This window comes from Podarcis pityusensis (genome assembly GCF_964106645.2).
Source record: "Podarcis pityusensis genome assembly, chromosome: 1".
NCBI lineage: Eukaryota > Metazoa > Chordata > Lepidosauria > Squamata > Lacertidae > Podarcis > Podarcis pityusensis.
In genome coordinates this window covers 11738813-11757732 of record NC_138028.1, presented here as the reverse complement: position 1 = coordinate 11757732, position 18920 = coordinate 11738813, and the positions used below count along the sequence as shown (strand labels likewise).

General features: G+C 40.5%; 1 protein-coding gene across 2 annotated transcripts in view; it reads right to left on the bottom strand.

The window, feature by feature from the left end:
• The window catches only part of JAG2 (jagged canonical Notch ligand 2), an 88474-nt gene that overhangs the window by 12116 nt on the left and 57438 nt on the right, over positions 1-18920 (bottom strand). Inside the window, exons 7-19 of one of the 2 annotated variants that reach the window (XM_081009204.1) lie at positions 18704-18823; positions 18155-18268; positions 16444-16557; positions 15235-15348; positions 14740-14786; positions 11766-11939; positions 10197-10347; positions 9553-9717; positions 8173-8286; positions 6440-6553; positions 5733-5846; positions 4602-4718; positions 2456-2483 (exon numbers count right to left, since the gene is read on the bottom strand). In XM_081009204.1, coding sequence (XP_080865330.1) covers positions 2456-2483; positions 4602-4718; positions 5733-5846; positions 6440-6553; positions 8173-8286; positions 9553-9717; positions 10197-10347; positions 11766-11939; positions 14740-14786; positions 15235-15348; positions 16444-16557; positions 18155-18268; positions 18704-18823 — 1486 coding nt within the window. The remainder of the gene's footprint in view (positions 1-2455; positions 2484-4601; positions 4719-5732; positions 5847-6439; positions 6554-8172; positions 8287-9552; positions 9718-10196; positions 10348-11765; positions 11940-14739; positions 14787-15234; positions 15349-16443; positions 16558-18154; positions 18269-18703; positions 18824-18920) is intronic. The other variant, XM_081009205.1, reaches the window with a different exon arrangement.

Sequence of the window (18920 nt, the reverse complement as noted above, 5' to 3'; positions counted from 1 at the left end):
ATGCAGGATTCAAGATGCTTAGTTAATTAATAATGTACACCCATTTAATAAACCATCTGCATTGTCTTAACTTCTCCAATTAAACATTGTTAATTAAATAATCAGTGGCACAGAGGAGGGGGTCTATTCCCATTAAGAGAAGCAGCATATTAAGGGTAGCATTGAATCAGTTTTCATTCAAACCCCATATTTTTTAATAAAATGGAAAGACAATGGGACAGACATGCTTTAAAGAATACAAGGAGCAATATAGAATAATTCTTAGACCAATTGCTTTTTAAGCAAAGACACAGCTTTAGAAATGTGTACTCATTACAAAGCTAACTTGACATTTTAAAATCCACTTGCTTTCATTACATTTAGATTACTGCATCAAAAAAGGTTGTCATGTTCCAGATTCCTATGACTGCAGAGCTTCTGAATGCAGTTATAGCAGGTTCCAGAAACTCTACAACCATCACGGGCCGGGAACAAGACTTGGAAGCTTTGCAACTTGTAGACAAAGTACAGTACACCAAAGTCTGAATTATTATACACAGGGCAGGAATACTGAAAGACAAAGAGGCACTGGAGAACTGTGCTGTTCAATAAGCAGATAGCAATCAGCTTTCCTGAGATTGTGGAAGGAACAATGTCCTTTTAAAAATGGCTGGATAAGGACTATAAAGAAGGGATAGAAATTATTTCTCTGAATAATTTGAAGGCTGCTTTGCACGTTACAAGGGGAAAGCATGTGTTGCCTTTGTATCTTCAACATGCATCCTTTTGGTAATATTTGACTGGAAAGAGTGGAGACGCAAACACATCAAAATTTAACATATGAAGTGAGCACTGGCCAGTTGCGGCTCACTCCCAGGAACATTCCCTAGATGTCTGCACTGTTTTGCTTCAAGACAAGCGTGACTGAGATATGAGGACAACACTCTGTGGAAACGGGACCTGTATCCCCCAGCTATGGATGGACACAGGGGCAAAATCTGTGTCAGTCTGCTTCATAATGGGATGGGAATAAAGTCTCTTCTATTTCATTTACGGGTGTGCCTTTGAGGACAAATCCATATAAATCCCTAAAACGGTGCACAGATTTTTTAAACATACAAATTAAGAAAAAGATTACGAGGTGTCTGCCCATCTTCTGTTGTTTTTAAAAACATAATTTTGGCAGCCTAAGGTAAGCTAGTGGCAGTGTGAGGCTCCTACTGCTTCACATATTGAAATCAATGTAGCAAGTCGCCAGAGCAGAGAAGTTCTGATGATGCGCCTGGGCTCTCAGGAGAAATTTTATGTGCATTTTACATCCAATTCCCCCTTATAGAATATCAGGGGAAATTGAACATAAAGTTACCTGAGACCAACAGCATATCGTCAAGACCAACTACTCGCAGGTGGGCTTTCTACATTGATTTCAAAGTGAGAGGCGAGAGGAGCCCCGTGTGCTAGCTAGCCACCCTTAGGCAGTTGAAATTACCTTTTTTAAAAACAGCGAAAGCTGACGACAGACAAGCAGCTGTCAGACCACCTCATGTGCAAATCTGCAGGAGGTTAGGAATCTGGCAAGTGTGGGCTTCAGAGTAATTGGGTAGGGTGTGTCTACTTTGGAGATACAGCTTTCTGGATTCTCTCCTCATCCCTAACAGGAGCGAGGGAGCTTTTAAGAGGATGGGCAGCTGGTTCTTCACACTTAAGGGTCAACTAGCCACTCATATATGCTGCTGGGAATTCCTGCTGATTGGGTCAGACTGGATACTGAGCTAGCTAGCCTTTGAGACTTCTTCCAGAGCAGGCAGCTTTCTACCATCATCTGAAATGGTATGAACTATTTTTTTGAAGCCTGATATGTCTAAGATCTTCTATCTGTAGCACACCGTCTCATTGATGACAATTAATTTACAACTTTACAACTTGGCTTCTAAAAATGTGGGGCAGAACAACGTTCAACCAGATGGCAGAGGTCCTTTTCAGCCCTTCAAATGCAAGGATTTAGTCAAAATGGGGACAGGAATCTTTCGTATACACTGTGTCCTCAAATGCTCAATTATAAAACCATTGGTATTATTTTCATGTCAATATTCATTATGGTTAACACTTATGCGCTTTCTGCTTTGTTACCGTCTTCCCACTTTAAACTCCTACTCTTGACACAAATGCCAAATACCTATAACTGAAGGAACCTAATAGCTTTAGTGTGATTTTTCAATTTTTATTTTTTTTAGGCTAATTTCATAGAACTTTTCAAACTACAAATCTCATATTACCACTACGGAGCAGAAACCAGCCTCCATAGGAGCATACGTATTGGCAGAGCTGCCAGTTAGCAAAGAAATACAGGAAGTTCATTGGAAAGACCAGCACAATAGTTAGAGTATAGGGCTTAAGTAGCCTTGATTAACAGAATTGTTCACATTCAGCCATTGTACTAGGACATTTTGAAAAAAGAATGATCATGAGTACTTACCATGGATGTGGATTACAGTCGTTAATATCTGAACAAAGAAAATTAAACTGAATCAGTGCATTGAATTATGTACACACTATAAAAACTGCACCTTGATCTAGCAGGTCTATGTACACACAGTTTTCTTACATGCCACCCATATTAATTTATTGGCTCATTTAGAAACTATAGAGTTTTAAAACAGAATCCCTGGTCTGTAATAAACAACAACAACAACAACAACAACAACAACAACAATTTATTTCTACCCTGCCCATCTGGCTGGGTTTCCCCAGCTACTCTGGGCAGCTTTCAACAGAACATTAAAAACAGAATAAAACTTCACACATTAAAAATGTTAAGCAGTGATTTGTTAAAAGTAAAACTAAACTCAGAAGTCTTCCTCTCATATGTAGAAGGAGAAGATGGACTGTACAGGAGGAAAATGGGAGAGCACGCAACTCCAAGGTTTTGCTTGGGCTCCTAGAAGCTTGCTGAGTACCACTAAACCACTGTTTTCTGTTGTGTGTGACCAATGTCATTACATGTGCTCTCATCACATGACAGCGCTATGGAAATGTCACATGACTGTTGCAGGTATAGGTGGCACACAAACATCAGTTACCAACCTCAAAAATGACACATTTTAGACAGTAAAGGCACCACTTCAACTCTTAAATGTGGCTTTCAGCAATACAGGAGAACTGTATTTTAAGGTCCATCAAAATATAATGAGGGAAAACAAATGCACTTTTAAGAGGAGGCATGGGACCTCTGAATTCATTTCTCAAGATATGCTGAGCAAGTACCAGCTTTTATGTCATTTCCCACTATATAAGGCTATGTATGTAAACCACACCTTGTAGAAGTAATCTGGGCTAGATGCCATATTTAGAACTTTGGGTTTGTAATTTGTGTAATGACCACTTAACAGAAGACAATATTTGAATTAAGGATTCCTTTCCTTGCTTTCAACTAGATTCCAATTCCCATTGACCTTTCGACTACGCAGATAAATTCCAGATTGAAGTGTGTTGAGGAAACTTCCTCTCCTATCTAATCAACTTGCAAAGTGCGCAAGGAAACAGTTTAAATGGCTCTAGAATAGTTGCTGAATGAAGAACAGCAAGAAGTCATTTCCAGGTACCACAGACTGCTCCTTCACATGGAGCCACTACCAGAACAGCCTCCCTCTCTCTCCTAGCCAGCTGTTTTAGGCATAAATGGTAGCTCCATGCACTATAAACAGTGGCGAGGGCTAACAACTTAACCAAGACAGAGGCAATTAAATGTAATTTCAATGCAGGGTTGAAGTTTTTGACTAGGTATAACATTTTGTGCATGTTCCGACTTGAGCCGCAAACTCAAACTGTGCCACACCTAAGCAAATCAGCATATTGGCATGCTAGTTAAAATCTCCCAAGGTAGTACTAAGGAAAATATTCCGACATGATTTATATAGTTCCGTCTCAAAAGCTAATGATATGCAGGACTCCCAATCATAAGAAATGAGCTTTCTGGATATTTTGAACAAGAGGTATTATTACTATATTATTATTATTATTATTATTATTAGTAGTAGTAGTAGTAGTAGTATACTGCCCTTCATTCAAAGATCACAGGGCAGTTCACAACATAAAAATACAAAGTAAGAACACAAAATCCATAACAAAACAAAAACACAAACAAATCAAATAACCCCCTCCCCCCCCAAACCCCACTTTTAAAAGGTCAGAGAACCAGCCCAAGGCCTGGTTATAGAGAAATGCTTTCGCTTGGTGCCTAAAAATATGTACGAAAGCTACCAGGCAAGCCTCCCTGGGGAAAGCATTCCACAAACGTGGAGCCACCACAGAAAAGGCCGGTTCTCATGTTGTCATCCTCCAGACCTCTCATAGAGGAAGTACACAAAGAAGGGCCTCAGATGATTATTGCAGGGTCCAGGTTGGTCAATTGGGGGGGGGGGGAGGTCCTTGAGATACCACAGTCCATTTAGGGCTTTATCTGTAAAAGCCACTCACTCACTGGATCGCCACCTTGTTGTGGTGAGTAGGCTTGCATGTTTCCATGATCCCTGTGAGTGAAGCCATTGGGAATTGGGCCCAAATCGGAATAATCTACAGCCATTAGAAGTGTCAGTCTTGACACAAAAGAGGAAAACACTTACTCTGTGTGCACGTACGTCCTTCCCAACCTTCTTTACAAATGCAAGAAAAGGAATCTCCACTGCCAACGCAGGTTCCACCATTTAAACAAGGGTTAGGAAGGCAGCTGCTGTTCTTAGCTTTAATGTTAAAAACAAAAAAAATAGGAAATTAAAAATATGAAAGCGTTCAGCCAAAAGTCCTAGTATTGCATCAGTCTTATGAAACGTATTTTAATCCCACCTTTTAGTTTTTAAACCCCAATGCTGGTTACAACAGTAATCGATACAATAGTCAATAACCTAACACTACAATTGCCAGCAAAAGCCTGCAAAAATGAAATGAGCTTTTGTAGGTTATTTAAAAGCCAGCATCAAAAAAAGGCAGGTGAGCCTCCCTCAGGGAGCCCCCCTTGGCACCAACAAACCACACTTCTGACTCCATGTGTGTGCTATGTTTCAGTCCAATCCCCTGCAATGGAAGAATATGTAGTGATCCCTTATAGGCATTGAACTTGCAACCTTATATACTGTGGTACCTCGGTTTAAGAACAGCCCTGTTTACAAACTATTCGGTTTACAAACTCCGCAAAACCGGAAGTAGTGTTCCACTTAGTGAACTTTACCTCGGTCTACAAACGGAAGCCGAACGGTGAAAGGGCACCAGCAGCGGGAGGCCTCATTAGGGAAAGCGCACCTCAGTTTAAGAACGACTTCGGTTTAAGAACGGACTTCAGGAACAGATTAAGTTCGTAAACCGAGGTACCACTGTATTCTAAATGTGTCAACAATAGCTTGATGTTGCCAAAATATATTTTTACCCATATCTGTTCAGAGAAATGACGGTTCCTCCCACAGCTCTGGCTTCAAAATGGTTCTAGGGTAGCCAACTTGAAGAAGGCCATTTCTACTTCTTCTCCTGTGCAGTTATAGTCAAAACTGCCTGTGATTTTTGTGACGGAAGAGAGCTCGCTAAGCAAAAGCAAGACTAGTAAAGGGTTCCTGTTTACTATTATGTTCTAACCATGTTTTCCCCTGATCCCTAATGAGATTGGGGAAGGGGGAAAAAAAGCACAGGCTGTTTATAGTTAGCTTCCTGAGCAAAGCAGACGTACATCCAATCTGAATATATTACTGAGCAGATTAAGCACTTACCAATGTTGCAAGTGCTTCCTTTCCATTCCGGAGGACAAGAGCACCGAAAAGTATCCCCGTCGTCGTAACACGTCCCTCCATTTGTGCAAGTATTCGCGTCACACTGGTACTCACCTAAAAAGCCATGAAAACAAATTTAAGCAGCTAATCGCATGTCTAAGTTTTTTGTTTTGCTTTAGGAACCACAGATGAATGTTTTGTTAGAGCCAGATACACTACTATGGAATCGTACAAGCAAAAATGTTTATAGCTTATTCTTTGGGGTGTTTGTTTTATGCACTAGAACTCAGGGGGTTTCAGGATGGCATGGGGCTAACAAACCTAAATGAGTAGATATGTATATAAATGATTCACTCATCCGTGGAAATAATTGCTCCAAAAGACAGTTTGAAATTAGTTTTAATTTCATAAAATTATGCCACAAGCATTGGGCAGAGCTGCAGTTTTCATTTTGATATGACAGGATTCCAAACTTTCTTTCTTCAGCTTCAATATAGTGTGCCAATTTTTTTTTAAAAAAAAAACCTTAGTGGTTTCATTTGGGGAAAAGCAGACAGTGATTGGACTTGTTTGTACATGACTCTCTTCATCAAATCCCTTTCTGCAGTTCTTTAGAGTCCCTTCAAAGCTACTTCAGTTACTTTACAATACTTTCCTCTTTTAACTTCTGGGTTTGAGCTGAACTATACCATCTAAAGCACACTTACTTGAATGGCATGTTTTGCCTTTCCAGCCACTTGTACATTCACAATAGAAGTCATTCTCTAAATCAATGCATCGGCCTCCATTGTGACATGGATTTGGCAAGCAGTCATTGAAATCTAAAAAATTCCAAGGAAGAAGTACTTTAGCAAAAGAGGCAGAAATTAATTTTTGAAAAGAATACCAAAAGAGAGATGTCTATCTCAGTAACATGGCTTGTGCAGGAGCAATTAGACACTGTTTTCAGTATTAAATGACCTAAGAAGCCAAGATGAGATTAATAGAATCACAGAACTGCAGAGTTGGAAGGGAGGGTCATCTAGCCCAAACCCCTGCAATCCAGGAATCACTTGCCCAACGTGGGGCTCAAACCCACAACCCTGAGATTAAGACTCTCAGTATTTATATAGTAATATATTTTAATCAGAAGGCAAATCCTACTTTAAACCATAGACTAGGCTCTTTTGACTCCTGGGCACCAAACCAGAAAGTCTTTTGAATCAAACCACTGTTTGAAATCTCAGCACCTTACATCACCCCCTTTTCCCAACCCTGCTAATTCTATGGGAGGACCACAGCTCAGTAAGACAAGTGTTTGCTTCACATCCAGAACCCCTGCCCTTTGCAGTTAAAGCATCTCATGCTGTAGAGCTGGAAAAGGAAACTCTGCCCGACACAGTAGACAGGCAATGCCAGTCAGCAGCCAACACTGGGCAACATGGATTAGTAATCTGATTCGGTATAAAGGAGCTTCTTCATGTACTCACATCCATAAAGAATCTGATCAGTTTGGTCTAGACACAACACTTTATAGTGTTTAAAGTGGAACAGTAAAAATTAGGTCCCAGGCTTCTGCTCAAATGGTAATTATTTTATATGCTCCAGAATGAATTATGGTGTCATAACATATTGTTTAATTAACAGAAGTCAAATCATTCTGATATAAAGGACAGTTCATATTTAGAAAGATACAAATGGTACTGTTAGCACTTAGGAGTTGTTTTCTCTGAATTAACCTTTTCTATTTTGAGAGCTATCAAACAAGATCACAGAGACAAACTCTTCTTAAGAAAAATAGTCTGGATAAGTAGAGCCATTTTCCTCTTTCTGTAGGGGTGTGTGTGTTTTTAAATTAGGCATGCACTCTGGAACTCTTGGTCAGATGAAAAACAAGTTTACCTGAGTTTAAGGCTATAATCTTAAATTTATTTTCCTGAAATAAGCTCCAGGAAACTTCTGAGTAAAACTTGGGCTGCAGGTAAGGGTCAGTCTCCTGGCTAGGCATGGACAAGGTTATCAGTTTTAGCTTCTCAAGGTTTCTCACTTTTCCAATCTTAAATTCAGTTCTCCAGTGAACATTCATCAGCATTATATTTAATGTTCCCTGATATACACATTTTGCAAGCAATTAATCCTAATGCATTTTTGTTATTTTCACCCACATATTTTTTAAATTTATTTTTTTACAATTAACAAAATTTACACACCACTTGTTTGTAGTAAACTGCATTTTAGGTACCTACCCTAAACTATGAATTTTTGCACAGATTATCTGATTGCAGAACTGCAGTGTGTAAAATGTGGAGAAGTGTGAATTCTGAGGGACAGCTTTACTCCAGCTTGCATTTTTAGGACATGTGAATTAAGTAGATTTGCATTAAAATGTGAACCAAAACAAAATTCTGCCTCATCCCTACTCATTACTACTTCTGCTATTTAAACATTTTGTTGTACTCACTTATATCGCACAGTTTTCCTTCCCAGCCTGTCTGGCAGAAGCACCTGAAATCGTTAACTTCATCTATGCAGGTCCCACCATTTTTGCATGGATTTCCAAGGCAGTCATTGATATCTAAGGAAGACAATGCACAATCACCACTGGAACCATTTTATTTGGTGTGACAAGCCACCACAAGAGTGTTCATCTATTGAGGAAAGTCATGATTGTTCCAGCTGGAAAAGGTGTGTCAGCTTGTAGAACAGAGATGGGAATAATTTTTAGGTACCAGGAGCTCAACTGGAGAAAGGTGTGAAGTTGTGGATCAGGGAACAAAGAACACAAAGGAAAAGGATGCTTCTGCACACATGCTCAGTCCAGAATTTATTCAATGCCAGAACTAACCTCCAAGTTCTGCCACACAAAACTCCAGTCCTCTCCAAACTTTGTTTCAGCTGGTTTTGGGGAGTTGCTATTTTAAAACATTTGAAAGCTGGAAACCCTTGCTAGTCTACTACAAATCTCCCCAAGATCTTCCTGTAGATTCTGATCTAAGGTAAAGGGACCTCTGACCATTAGGTCCAGTCCTGGGGTTGCGGCACTCATCTTGCTTTATTGGCCGAGGGAGCCGGCGTACAGCTTCCGGGTCACGTGGCCAGCATGACTAAGCCGCTTCTGGCGAACCAGAGCCGCGCACGGAAACACCGTTTACCTTCCCGCCGGAGCGGTACCTATTTATCTACTTGCACTTTGATGTGCTTTCAAACTGCTAGGTTGGCAGGAGCAGGGACCGAGCAACGGGAGCTCACCCCATTGCAGGGATTCGAACCGCCGACCTTCTGATCAGCAAGTCCTAGGCTCTGTGGTTTAACCCACTAATACACTTTTTGAGGGTGGTGGCCAAATAGAACCAATGTTTGACTACAAGATGCCTTCTGTGTGAATGTAACAGGCGATTGTTTTGCTGTTAACTGCTGAAATGGTACCCAGCATGTTTTAAAGAAACAGAAACAACCACAGAACCATGACGTTTGACTAATTATCCAATCAGTCTTCAAGAATTCAGGAGGAAGTAGCTGCCATTTAATATTTGCACTACACTGATGTTTGTCCGTGGTATGACACCTGCCTTTTTCCTGTTAATAGAAATGGTCTGCCATGATCAAGCTTTGAATCCTGAACCAATGACCTAGGAATGAAATCTTTTAAATCCCATTAGGAGCCTAAGCTCTCACTCTAAATGGTTTCAAAACAAATGTGTTTCTAATGCTGTACACCGCCCTGAGATCTTTTGATAAAGGGTGGCATATAAATCGAAATAACAGCAGCAGCAACAGCAACAGCAACAACGTACATACCAGCTTAGTTTTTAATAAAATATTTTTTTCCGCTGCCACTTACTTTCATGACAGTATGTTCCAGTAAAGCCCTTCTCGCAGGCACAAGTAAAATTGCCTCCTGGTTGACTGACACATTGTCCATGGGGTCCACATACACTGGAGGAAATTAATCGGACGCCTTTCCGGGTAGCATTTGTGAAGACCTCTATTGTACAGCTGTCTATTACTAAGAACAAGACATATGGCTTTTAAGTAAAAGAAAACAAATCCTGCATACAGTCCACCTTCCAATGCAGCTTTTTCGCCTGCAGCGCACAGCATTTCATTAAGTCTTCCTAATATTTAGTAGGCATATTTAGAATGCTCTAAGAAACTTCATTCATGAGCAGATTTGAGAGCTGGGCCTAAAAGGGTACATTAAAAGAAGGCAATGTTTCCCCCCTTTCATTTAATTTTCCATAGGAAGGATGGCACATTCTAGTTTTTGTACCTTGTTCTATTTTCCTTCCTAGAGTTTTAGTTTTACTGCTAAAAGCAAACTGTATTGCTTGCTTTTACATTTTTAAGCTTGCAAGACTTGTCACAATTAAGAAAAAAAGCAATTTAGCCAACGGCCACCTTTCCTGCAAGATGTCCATTTTTATATGGCTTCTACAGTAGATACTTAGCTACTACCAAGTAAACAGGTTTACAGGACAAATATACCTTTACACGAATTATTTTTGCAGTGATCCTTAAGGTGAGAGCAGTTCTTTCCATCATAGTCATCGGAGCAAGCACAATAATAGTCTTCTCGCAGATCATAACATTTAGCTCCATTCTGGCAAGGGCTAGGCTTGCAGAGATCAATATCAAGCTGCAAAAGGTTTAAGACAACACGGGTTAACATTCCTAAAGTATGCCAACACATAACGTTGCATGTTAAAATTGTTGCAGTTACTTCAGTCTTTACAAATTGGTTGCACACACTTATAAGGGCTGTAGCTTTCCAGTAACAAAAGCATTTTCCAGTCCAAATCAAGTTTTTGTTTACACCAGAAGCATAAATTACGGAGTGTCACTTTTGCTAAGACGAGAGGGTGTATTGCTACGTTAAGATTGACTTCTCTCCCTCCCCCCCATATTATGCAAAATGCAATATACAGATAGGGATTACATGTATCATTTTCAGAGAATCTCCCATCAATTTTTTTCCCCTGGGCTGGCATCTTCTCTGCAAGATGGGAAAATGTTTGAAAAGCATGTGCCGACACAGCTGTTGGGAGAATTTAGCAGGGGATTCAGATTGTAGGGAGAGAAAAAAGGCTCGCTCTTCTAATTCTGTGTGTACATTTAAGCAAGGTGGTTTAAAGCTGATTTGTTACTATTATGGTGATGAAAAGGGACAAACTTAAACAAGCCTTGCACCATGTAAGCATTTACAAAGACAAATCCTTTTAAGGAAATTATTAATCTTAATACAGTATTCTTGTACCAACTGCATTTACTTTAAGCACCATCTACCTGTCAGCAAGGCAGACATAGAATAAGCATGGCACCTATCTGATAGAAGTTCCTAGATTTGAAATTTGGACGAAAACTTTCAATGAAATATACAATTCTATTATTCTATGTCCACCTGAAAAGTCCTTTTGCAGACAGCGGAAGTTGTCCCTGACCTACTCTTGATTTAGAACTATCTTTCTCAGAACTATCACATATCATTTTCGGAATATGAAAGAGGGGAAATTCAACACTCCCTAGTGGGGAATATTGCAAGGGCATTTGTATCCTTTTAATGAAAAATTTATTTTCCTGCAGCGAAACCCAGACATGGAGCAGTTAGTTATTCCCCCAGGATATGATAAGCTACACTATTTATCTCTGGAACGTATCACAATAGAATATACTTGTCCAAACACATTAGAAAATTCACACAGCAGTATGAATGCACACAAATTGGCCACGTTAAATTTGGAATCTGATTTCTAGCCCATATGAAAGTTTAGCATTTATGAATGTGGCAGGCACATAGTGTAAAAATCAGACCCCTATAAAAAAATCATCACATTGATATTTTCAGTAACTAATAGATGCTTATTCCAAATATATTATGACCTTAGCTACTGAGATTTTACTGCAGAAGTTTGTCTGTTTACATGGGACAGTAAAGTGAACAGCTGAGTGGCAATTATCTAATTACACAGCCATGGGTTGCTCGGGCTTAAATTATAACAGGACTCTTTCCAGAATTCAATCCATCAAAGCTATTAAGAAGGCCAAGGGATCCTTCACCTCACAGAGATCTCCTGAGAAGCCTTGAGGACAGAGACAGCGGAATCCATTCACCAAGTTCTCACAACGCCCTGCATTTTGACATGGGTTGCTCATGCATTCATCAACTTCTGTTTCGCAGTTCTTTCCTATGAAACCAGGGGGGCACATGCAGTGGTAACCATTCACGACATCCTACGGGAAACGAAAGATCGAAAGGAGAGCACTTATGTCAGAAGGTACTGGGAACAGACTTTCGTATCATTTTCTTCAAATAAAATCAAACTAGAATCTCAGAACCACAAATTTTCATTTCATTATTTTTTTTAACAAGAGAGGCAAGATTCATCTGGATTAACAACAAAGTTATGCTTTAGTACAGAACGAGTGGCTCCTAAGTCCATTCTCCCACAGCTTTTAATCTCTTTCTTTCTCTTTGGTGATTACTCATAGCCAAGTAAAATTGTCTTCCATGAATATGGTGCTAACTATGAGTCTTCAAGTGACTGTGGAGGCCAATTCTGGATCCGCACATCTTTCCACAGTAGGGACATAGGTTTCCGGGAGGGAGTTGATCAAGGTGAGGGTTTGCCAAATATGCCTTCCTCTTAGCACGTTTCTCCCTTTTGCCTTTGGTAGAGGCTATTCTCCAATATAGAGATTTAATCTAGACCCATGGGGGCTACCTGCTTCCTTTGAGCCTGCTGGATGTTCACATCTCCACACTGTGAAAAGTGACTGTTTATAGGCCTACATTCTACCTCTTGCCTTTTAACAAACTGATGAGCCGCTGCTAGCTTTCATTTTTTATAACTATGTTCTCAGGAGAAGGCAGCTTGCAGTGCATCCAAAAAACTGCACCTATGAAATGGCTACATTCATTACATATCCAAATTGGTTATCCATGCAAATCACATAAGGTGTTTTCTTTTACCAAACCTATGCTCACTTTTAAACCCCCTAGCACAGCTATTCTGGTTAAAAGTGAAAAAGCCAAGTTTTAAAATCATGTTTACTATTCCAGGATAAATTCCTAGAACCTTTTTAAAAGAAAGAAAGTTGCTTTCCAACCCTGTAGTACAGAGACTGATGACACAGAGAAACATACCAGAGTAAGTAGCTCAGCAGTTTCATGTTTGAATTTTTAGAATTCTTGGACAAATGCCACCTAGTACTACTAACTTAATCAGTTGGCTCCAAAGCCATCCTATGAACGTTTCAGAGGAACAGTTCTTCCTGTTTGCCATTCAAAATGCTAACATGTGGACCGTACTTCAAATGTTCATGATTATTCTAAGAATCATTTAACAGCAGCATTCCTACCTAATCTTAGTACCATAAAGTCAACAGTCTTTTTTTTTTTTAACAGAAAGGGAAGGGGTGAGTGTGGACAGAGTTCTACCCAACTGCTCTTGAAAGAAACAAGCCTGCACCAAAATAGTAGGCACATACGGTTCAACAACTACTCAGGTACAATCCACCAAATTTAGACATTTGTCCGTTTGATTCCAATGGAAGGGATATGAATTGCTCCTACTGAAATCAATTGTGCTTCAAAAGCACTCAGGTTGGCTACATCGTATCCCATTTATTTAGATTGCTTGTGGCTTTTATCCCTTCATCAGCATAATTTCCAACTTCCCAAAAAAGAAAGATGCGTGTATGGGATGTGAAGAACAACAAGCAGCATGATGCAAGGTCCTCCTCAGTAACGCGGGATGGAATTTTTCCTCATTTTGCAAGTTCTTTAGCAACAACGAATGGATGCTAACTGCAAATTATGATATAAAACAAGCTTGGCATCTGAAAAAATTCTCAAGCAAATTATCCAAATTTTCCAGAAAACTCATGTCACTGCCCTCAAATATGGTTTTGTGTAGGCTGGCTTGATTTACTCTTTAAACTAGCAATGCACAAGCAACTTAAAATATATTGTGATAATCAATGCAAGACTAAATGCTGCCAGAAGAAAAACAGCTCAAATATATTGCAGACCTCCCAAACACTCAAACTGTTCCTGAGGAGCTGTTAGGGTGGGGAGAAGAGGAGACTGGGGAATTACAGGGAAACAACCCCTGGAGGATGAGGGGCAGTTCCAAGTCTGACAACCAGTGTTACCTGCTCTGCCTCATTCAGATGTGGAGCTAAGCTAAACTATGGCTTGGCAAAGATGAGCCAACGTGTGGGCTTCCAGAGGGGAGATCATGGTCACTTAGCTCCTCCTCCAGTTGTTCTGCTGCTGCACTGAGTGGAAACTATGGGTTGTCTTAGTGCAGGCATGGCCAAACTTGGCCCTCCAGCTGTTTTTTGGACTACAGTTCCCATCATCCCTGACCACTGGTCCTGATAGCTAGGGATGATGGGAGTTGTAGTCCCAAAACAGCTGGAGGGCCAAGTTTGGCCATGCCTGTCTTAGTGTGAACCCAGGCTCATGGCTTAAATCTCTCATGCAAACCATGAACTGTAAGCCCATAGGATAAACCTTGGTTATAGCTTGTGGTTTGTCTGGGGGAGTGAAACCAGGAATCTGGGTTAAGGCAACACTTCAGACCAAACCATGGCTTCACTCAGCACAGCAGCAGAATTGGAGAAGCAAAGCTGTTGCAATTTTCTTTCCAGGAGCCAGCACACCTGCTCATTCACAGTAGTAATAATAGTAATATTTTTATTATTTGCACCCCACCCATCTGACTTGGTTGCCCCAGTCACTTTGATCGACTTCCAGCATATAACTAAACCTTCATATGGCTTAGCGCATGCTTCCTCAACCTTGGCCCTCCAGATGTTTTGAGACTACAATTCCCATCTTCCCTGACCACTGGGTCCTGCTAGCTAGTGATCATGGGAGTTGTAAGCCAAAAACATCTGGAGGGCCGAAGTTGAGGAAGCCTGGATTAGCGTTAACATGTGAACTGGGCCATAGGTTGAATTTTAAGGAGCAGCAGCTCCAGAGCACCTCAAAACAACAAAACAAAACAAATGCATTTAATCTTACCTTACAAGTTCCTCCATTTTGACACTGCCCATGACAATCATTAATATCTAGGGATAAAATACAAATGAGATTAAAAATAAAAAAGACTGGAACTCAATTGCAATGAATAGACTGAAGATGAGTTAGCAACGTCTGTTCATTCTTAATAAGCAATCTGAAGTCTTCCAGAGGCAAGGAAATACAAGCTGTATGGGTGATGAAGGTTTGAATACCAGGCAATATTCAAGCAAAAACGTCAAGTTAGTCTTCCCAAGACCAGAATACTGAAGCTACTCCCCAAGTTAGTTCATTCCACAACTCAAACGTTAAGGCTTTAGATGCAAGGAAACATCTGCTAAGGGAGTCACCATACATGGTTCTTTGAAAGGCTTTAAAGATATCTTTATCATTTCTAAAGATGTCTTAAATTAGGAATTAGGAATGTTTTGATATATTCTATAAATAAAAGCTCTTTTAGGGTCAGATATATATATATACGCAAGATTAAATACTGACTGATGTGACAATTTACTCCTTTCCATCCTGGAATGCAGTCACAGTAATATCCACCAATAAGATTTTTGCAAGAATGAGCATTAAGACAGGGTTTCCCTTCACACTCATTAGCATCTGTGAAAGAAGAGAAAGAAAAGCAGGGAGTGAAGAACAAACCCAGAAATAGACTGCCCTTGCACCAAAGCAGAGCCTCCAAAATATCAGCTACATGTCACGGTGACACATGTTTGCTGATATTTTCAACATGCATGCTGCATAATTTTCCCTATAAAGCAAGCACCAATGATTATAAGCTTCAGACTTTGTGGTTCTATTAAACTCCAGTTATGCAGCTAAGAGAGATTATCTGAACAGGCCAGCTCCCCAAGTCTTTGAGCAAAAGTATAATAAATACTAGTTTGGGGAACTGTGAACAATGACAGCTACCGTAGGAGTTTTTCCAGGTGTGGAGAATATGTAAATGATATCCAGCATCGACAATGCCTATGAATTTGTATAGAAGTGGTAGTAAATGCAACAGATTGGAAGAATGAAACTAGAAATCTGCCATGTTGGTTAACACGAGGGCCCAGCAGCCTCTACTTATGGATCCATTGACTTGTTCCCCTGCTGTCCTTGCCCATTTCCTGTGACTTCCCTCGTGGTTTGATGGGTCTTGGGCACAATACAATCGAGGTTGGGGGAGTGCTTAATGGTGGATTGCGCCCAAGGGGTGGACTGCACCCAAGGAATGACGGACAGGTCTAGCCTGCCCACACACCTTCAGAGACTACTTAAATGCTTCTGCATAGCCCTGAGGCATGCATGTAGTACAGGAAAAAATATTTTGGGTCAAGCAACGTGCAGGAATAAGGGAGCAGTCGATAAGCACACACCCCAAGGCAACAGGAGCCAAGTGTAGTAGCTTAACAGTGCAAGCATGCCCTAATTTTAGCCACCCTAGGAGTTAAGTCCACCACTATTATCATGCTGAAGGCACTTTCATACGTTGCTCAAGTTTGCAGCAAGTGAGGGAAGGATGCTTTTCAGAATGCAACATTGCCTGTTCCTGCACTCAGAGGCATTTAAAAGCAGCACACACTCTGATTCTCACAAGATTAACTCAGAAGTAGCTAAAACATCAAAGGAAGCATTTGCACAAAATGACAACAATATACTTACAATAATGAACGCGACTAATTTTAAAGATAGCTTACAGTCTTGACTTACCAAGCTGGCAGGTTGCCCCAATCCACTGCTGTGGACATATGCATTCAAACCCATTAATGCGATCAACACAAGTTCCACCACTAGCACATGGGTTAGAGGCACACTCATCAATATCTGGGGAGGAAAAGAATGGTCTGAGACAACTGTACATGTTGCTTTCAATGCAGATAAATGGGCATAACCATAACTCTTTAGGAAAAGAGTTAATCAAGGCATGTCCAAAGTCCATTTTGGGGCCTAATCCGGCCCTCCAGTCAGTTTAATCCGGCCCCTGTGGCAGGTTATTTCCTGGGGTAAAATTAAAATCCAATAAAAAGCTCAACAACTTCAATCCTAAAAATGGTCAAGAACTTTGGTCGGCCCTCACACATGTTCATTTCATCAGATCTGGTCCTCTTTGAAAAAAGTTTGGACACCCCTGTAATACACCCTCCGTTTGCCCCTAGGTTTGTTCACTATTTAATTCAACATCTATTGCCACGCTGGCTATAAATGATAAAAAAGTTTTAGCAAACTCTGCAAGATGAAGAAGCCTGAGAGTACACAGCAGCACAACACAAGATGCTTGGCACTTTTGCCATTGGATGCTTCCACTGGAACTGAACAAATGGAGCTGCTAATCCGGTTATAGCACCTTGTTTGTGTAGTGGTTAAACACCAAAGCGATGCAGTTCTTCTTGCCTGGTTTAGAAACAGGGTGTTCCCTGATTCTGTGAAAAAGCTAAGAACGTAACTGCGTTCCTGTCACTTCTATGCTTCCAAGAGTCACATTTGGGATACCCACCATGCTCATGGCAGCAACAAAATTTATTACAGAACCCTTGCTGAAAGAAGGTTTGATCCTTCTCATCAGTAATTCCTCACCATATGCCTTTGAGAGGAAAGTATTACATCAAGGAATAGTGATGCAAGCCCTTGGCAGAAACAGAAAAACACAACTTGCCACTACTGATTATTTTGCTACCCACCACCTCCCAAAATATACCACTCTCCTCCTGCACCTCCTAGCAAATGTGCTGCTGGCATGAAGAAATCAAAGAGTTTGCTTTTTGGCTCAACTTTCAAGAGAGTTCTGTTGTTACGATCCTATACATGTGTAATCCTAAATGTGGTGCTGCAGAGGCCACAAGGAAAAGGATAACGGCCCCCAGATAACACTTGAAGTGAAAGTTACTTTGCCAGGAACTTTTTGATTATAAGCATGTTAGCAAAGCTCGTAAGCACTTGCACTCATTAGGTGCTGTGCAATGCTCGATTAACTATTAATCTGCTACATCAACCAATTAAGCTTCTGACTGACCAAGAAAGGCATTAATAACTAAACAACCACAAAAAAATTCTTAAAACTCCAATGGCAGCCGACAACTTAAGTAGCCTCTGCCCTTCTCACATACGATAGAACCAATGCGATTTCTAAGATGGTGCCACCTGTGATAAATACATGCAAACATGACTAAAGATGTAGAAGCTGTTCTCCTCCAGATGTGTTGCTTTATTATGCAGATTTGATCCATCGACTGACAAACTCATACAACTAAGATTTTATTAGCTAAGTGACAATCCTGTTATTGTATCAAAGTGGAAGTGCGATTTCAGTTCACTCAATGAACATTCATTTGCTATAGTTACAAGCACCTAAGAGGGGCGTTTGCATAGTCTGTTTCATGTGCACATACAAGTCATAATACATCTGAAACCAAGCTGTACCTACCAATAGCACACGTTGGTCCACTCCAGCCTGCTGGGCACTGGCATTTGAAGCCTGATGAAATTTCGTGGCAAACTCCACCATTAGCACAGGGATTTGATACACAAGCATGCTCAGCTAATAAGAAAAGAAAATTATCCTCAGTACCCAAATCCAGGTTTAAACACTTTTATTTCCAAGTATGTAATGAAGGCCTTGTCCTTCCTTCACAAGAGCCTTTTGCCTATCCATATGAAACAAGAAACTGTGGTTTGCTTCAAACAAGCACTGGGGATGGGGGAGAGGAACAAGAGGAGGAAACAAAGCTCCTCAAGGCTTGTTCATATCTAAAGGGGCCCAGAGTCTTATCAATCTGCACAGAGGCTTGGGATTTAGCCATCTGAAAAAAACTTATTTTAGATTAGTCATCAAGGGTGACAAATAATGACAAAATCACCAACAGCTATGTTTCATTTAATCATGAAAGGTATATGGAGGAACATTCTTGTCATCATAGAAAGTTGAACAACAACAACAACAACAACAAAAAGACATGCAATTGTTTGTCAGTACCAATTTCACAGTTCTTTCCAGAGTAACCATCTTGGCAAGCACAGCTGTATTCGTCTGGTTCCGTATTCATGCAGGTTCCACCATTCACACACGGGTGATGATTTCCGCAGTAGTTTAAATCTAGACAGAAGGCGAAGGTGGAGTTGGGTTATTTGACACAAGAAGATGCAGAACTACTACGTGGAGATCTTTCAAGAGAAGGGTAGAGGCAGGCAGA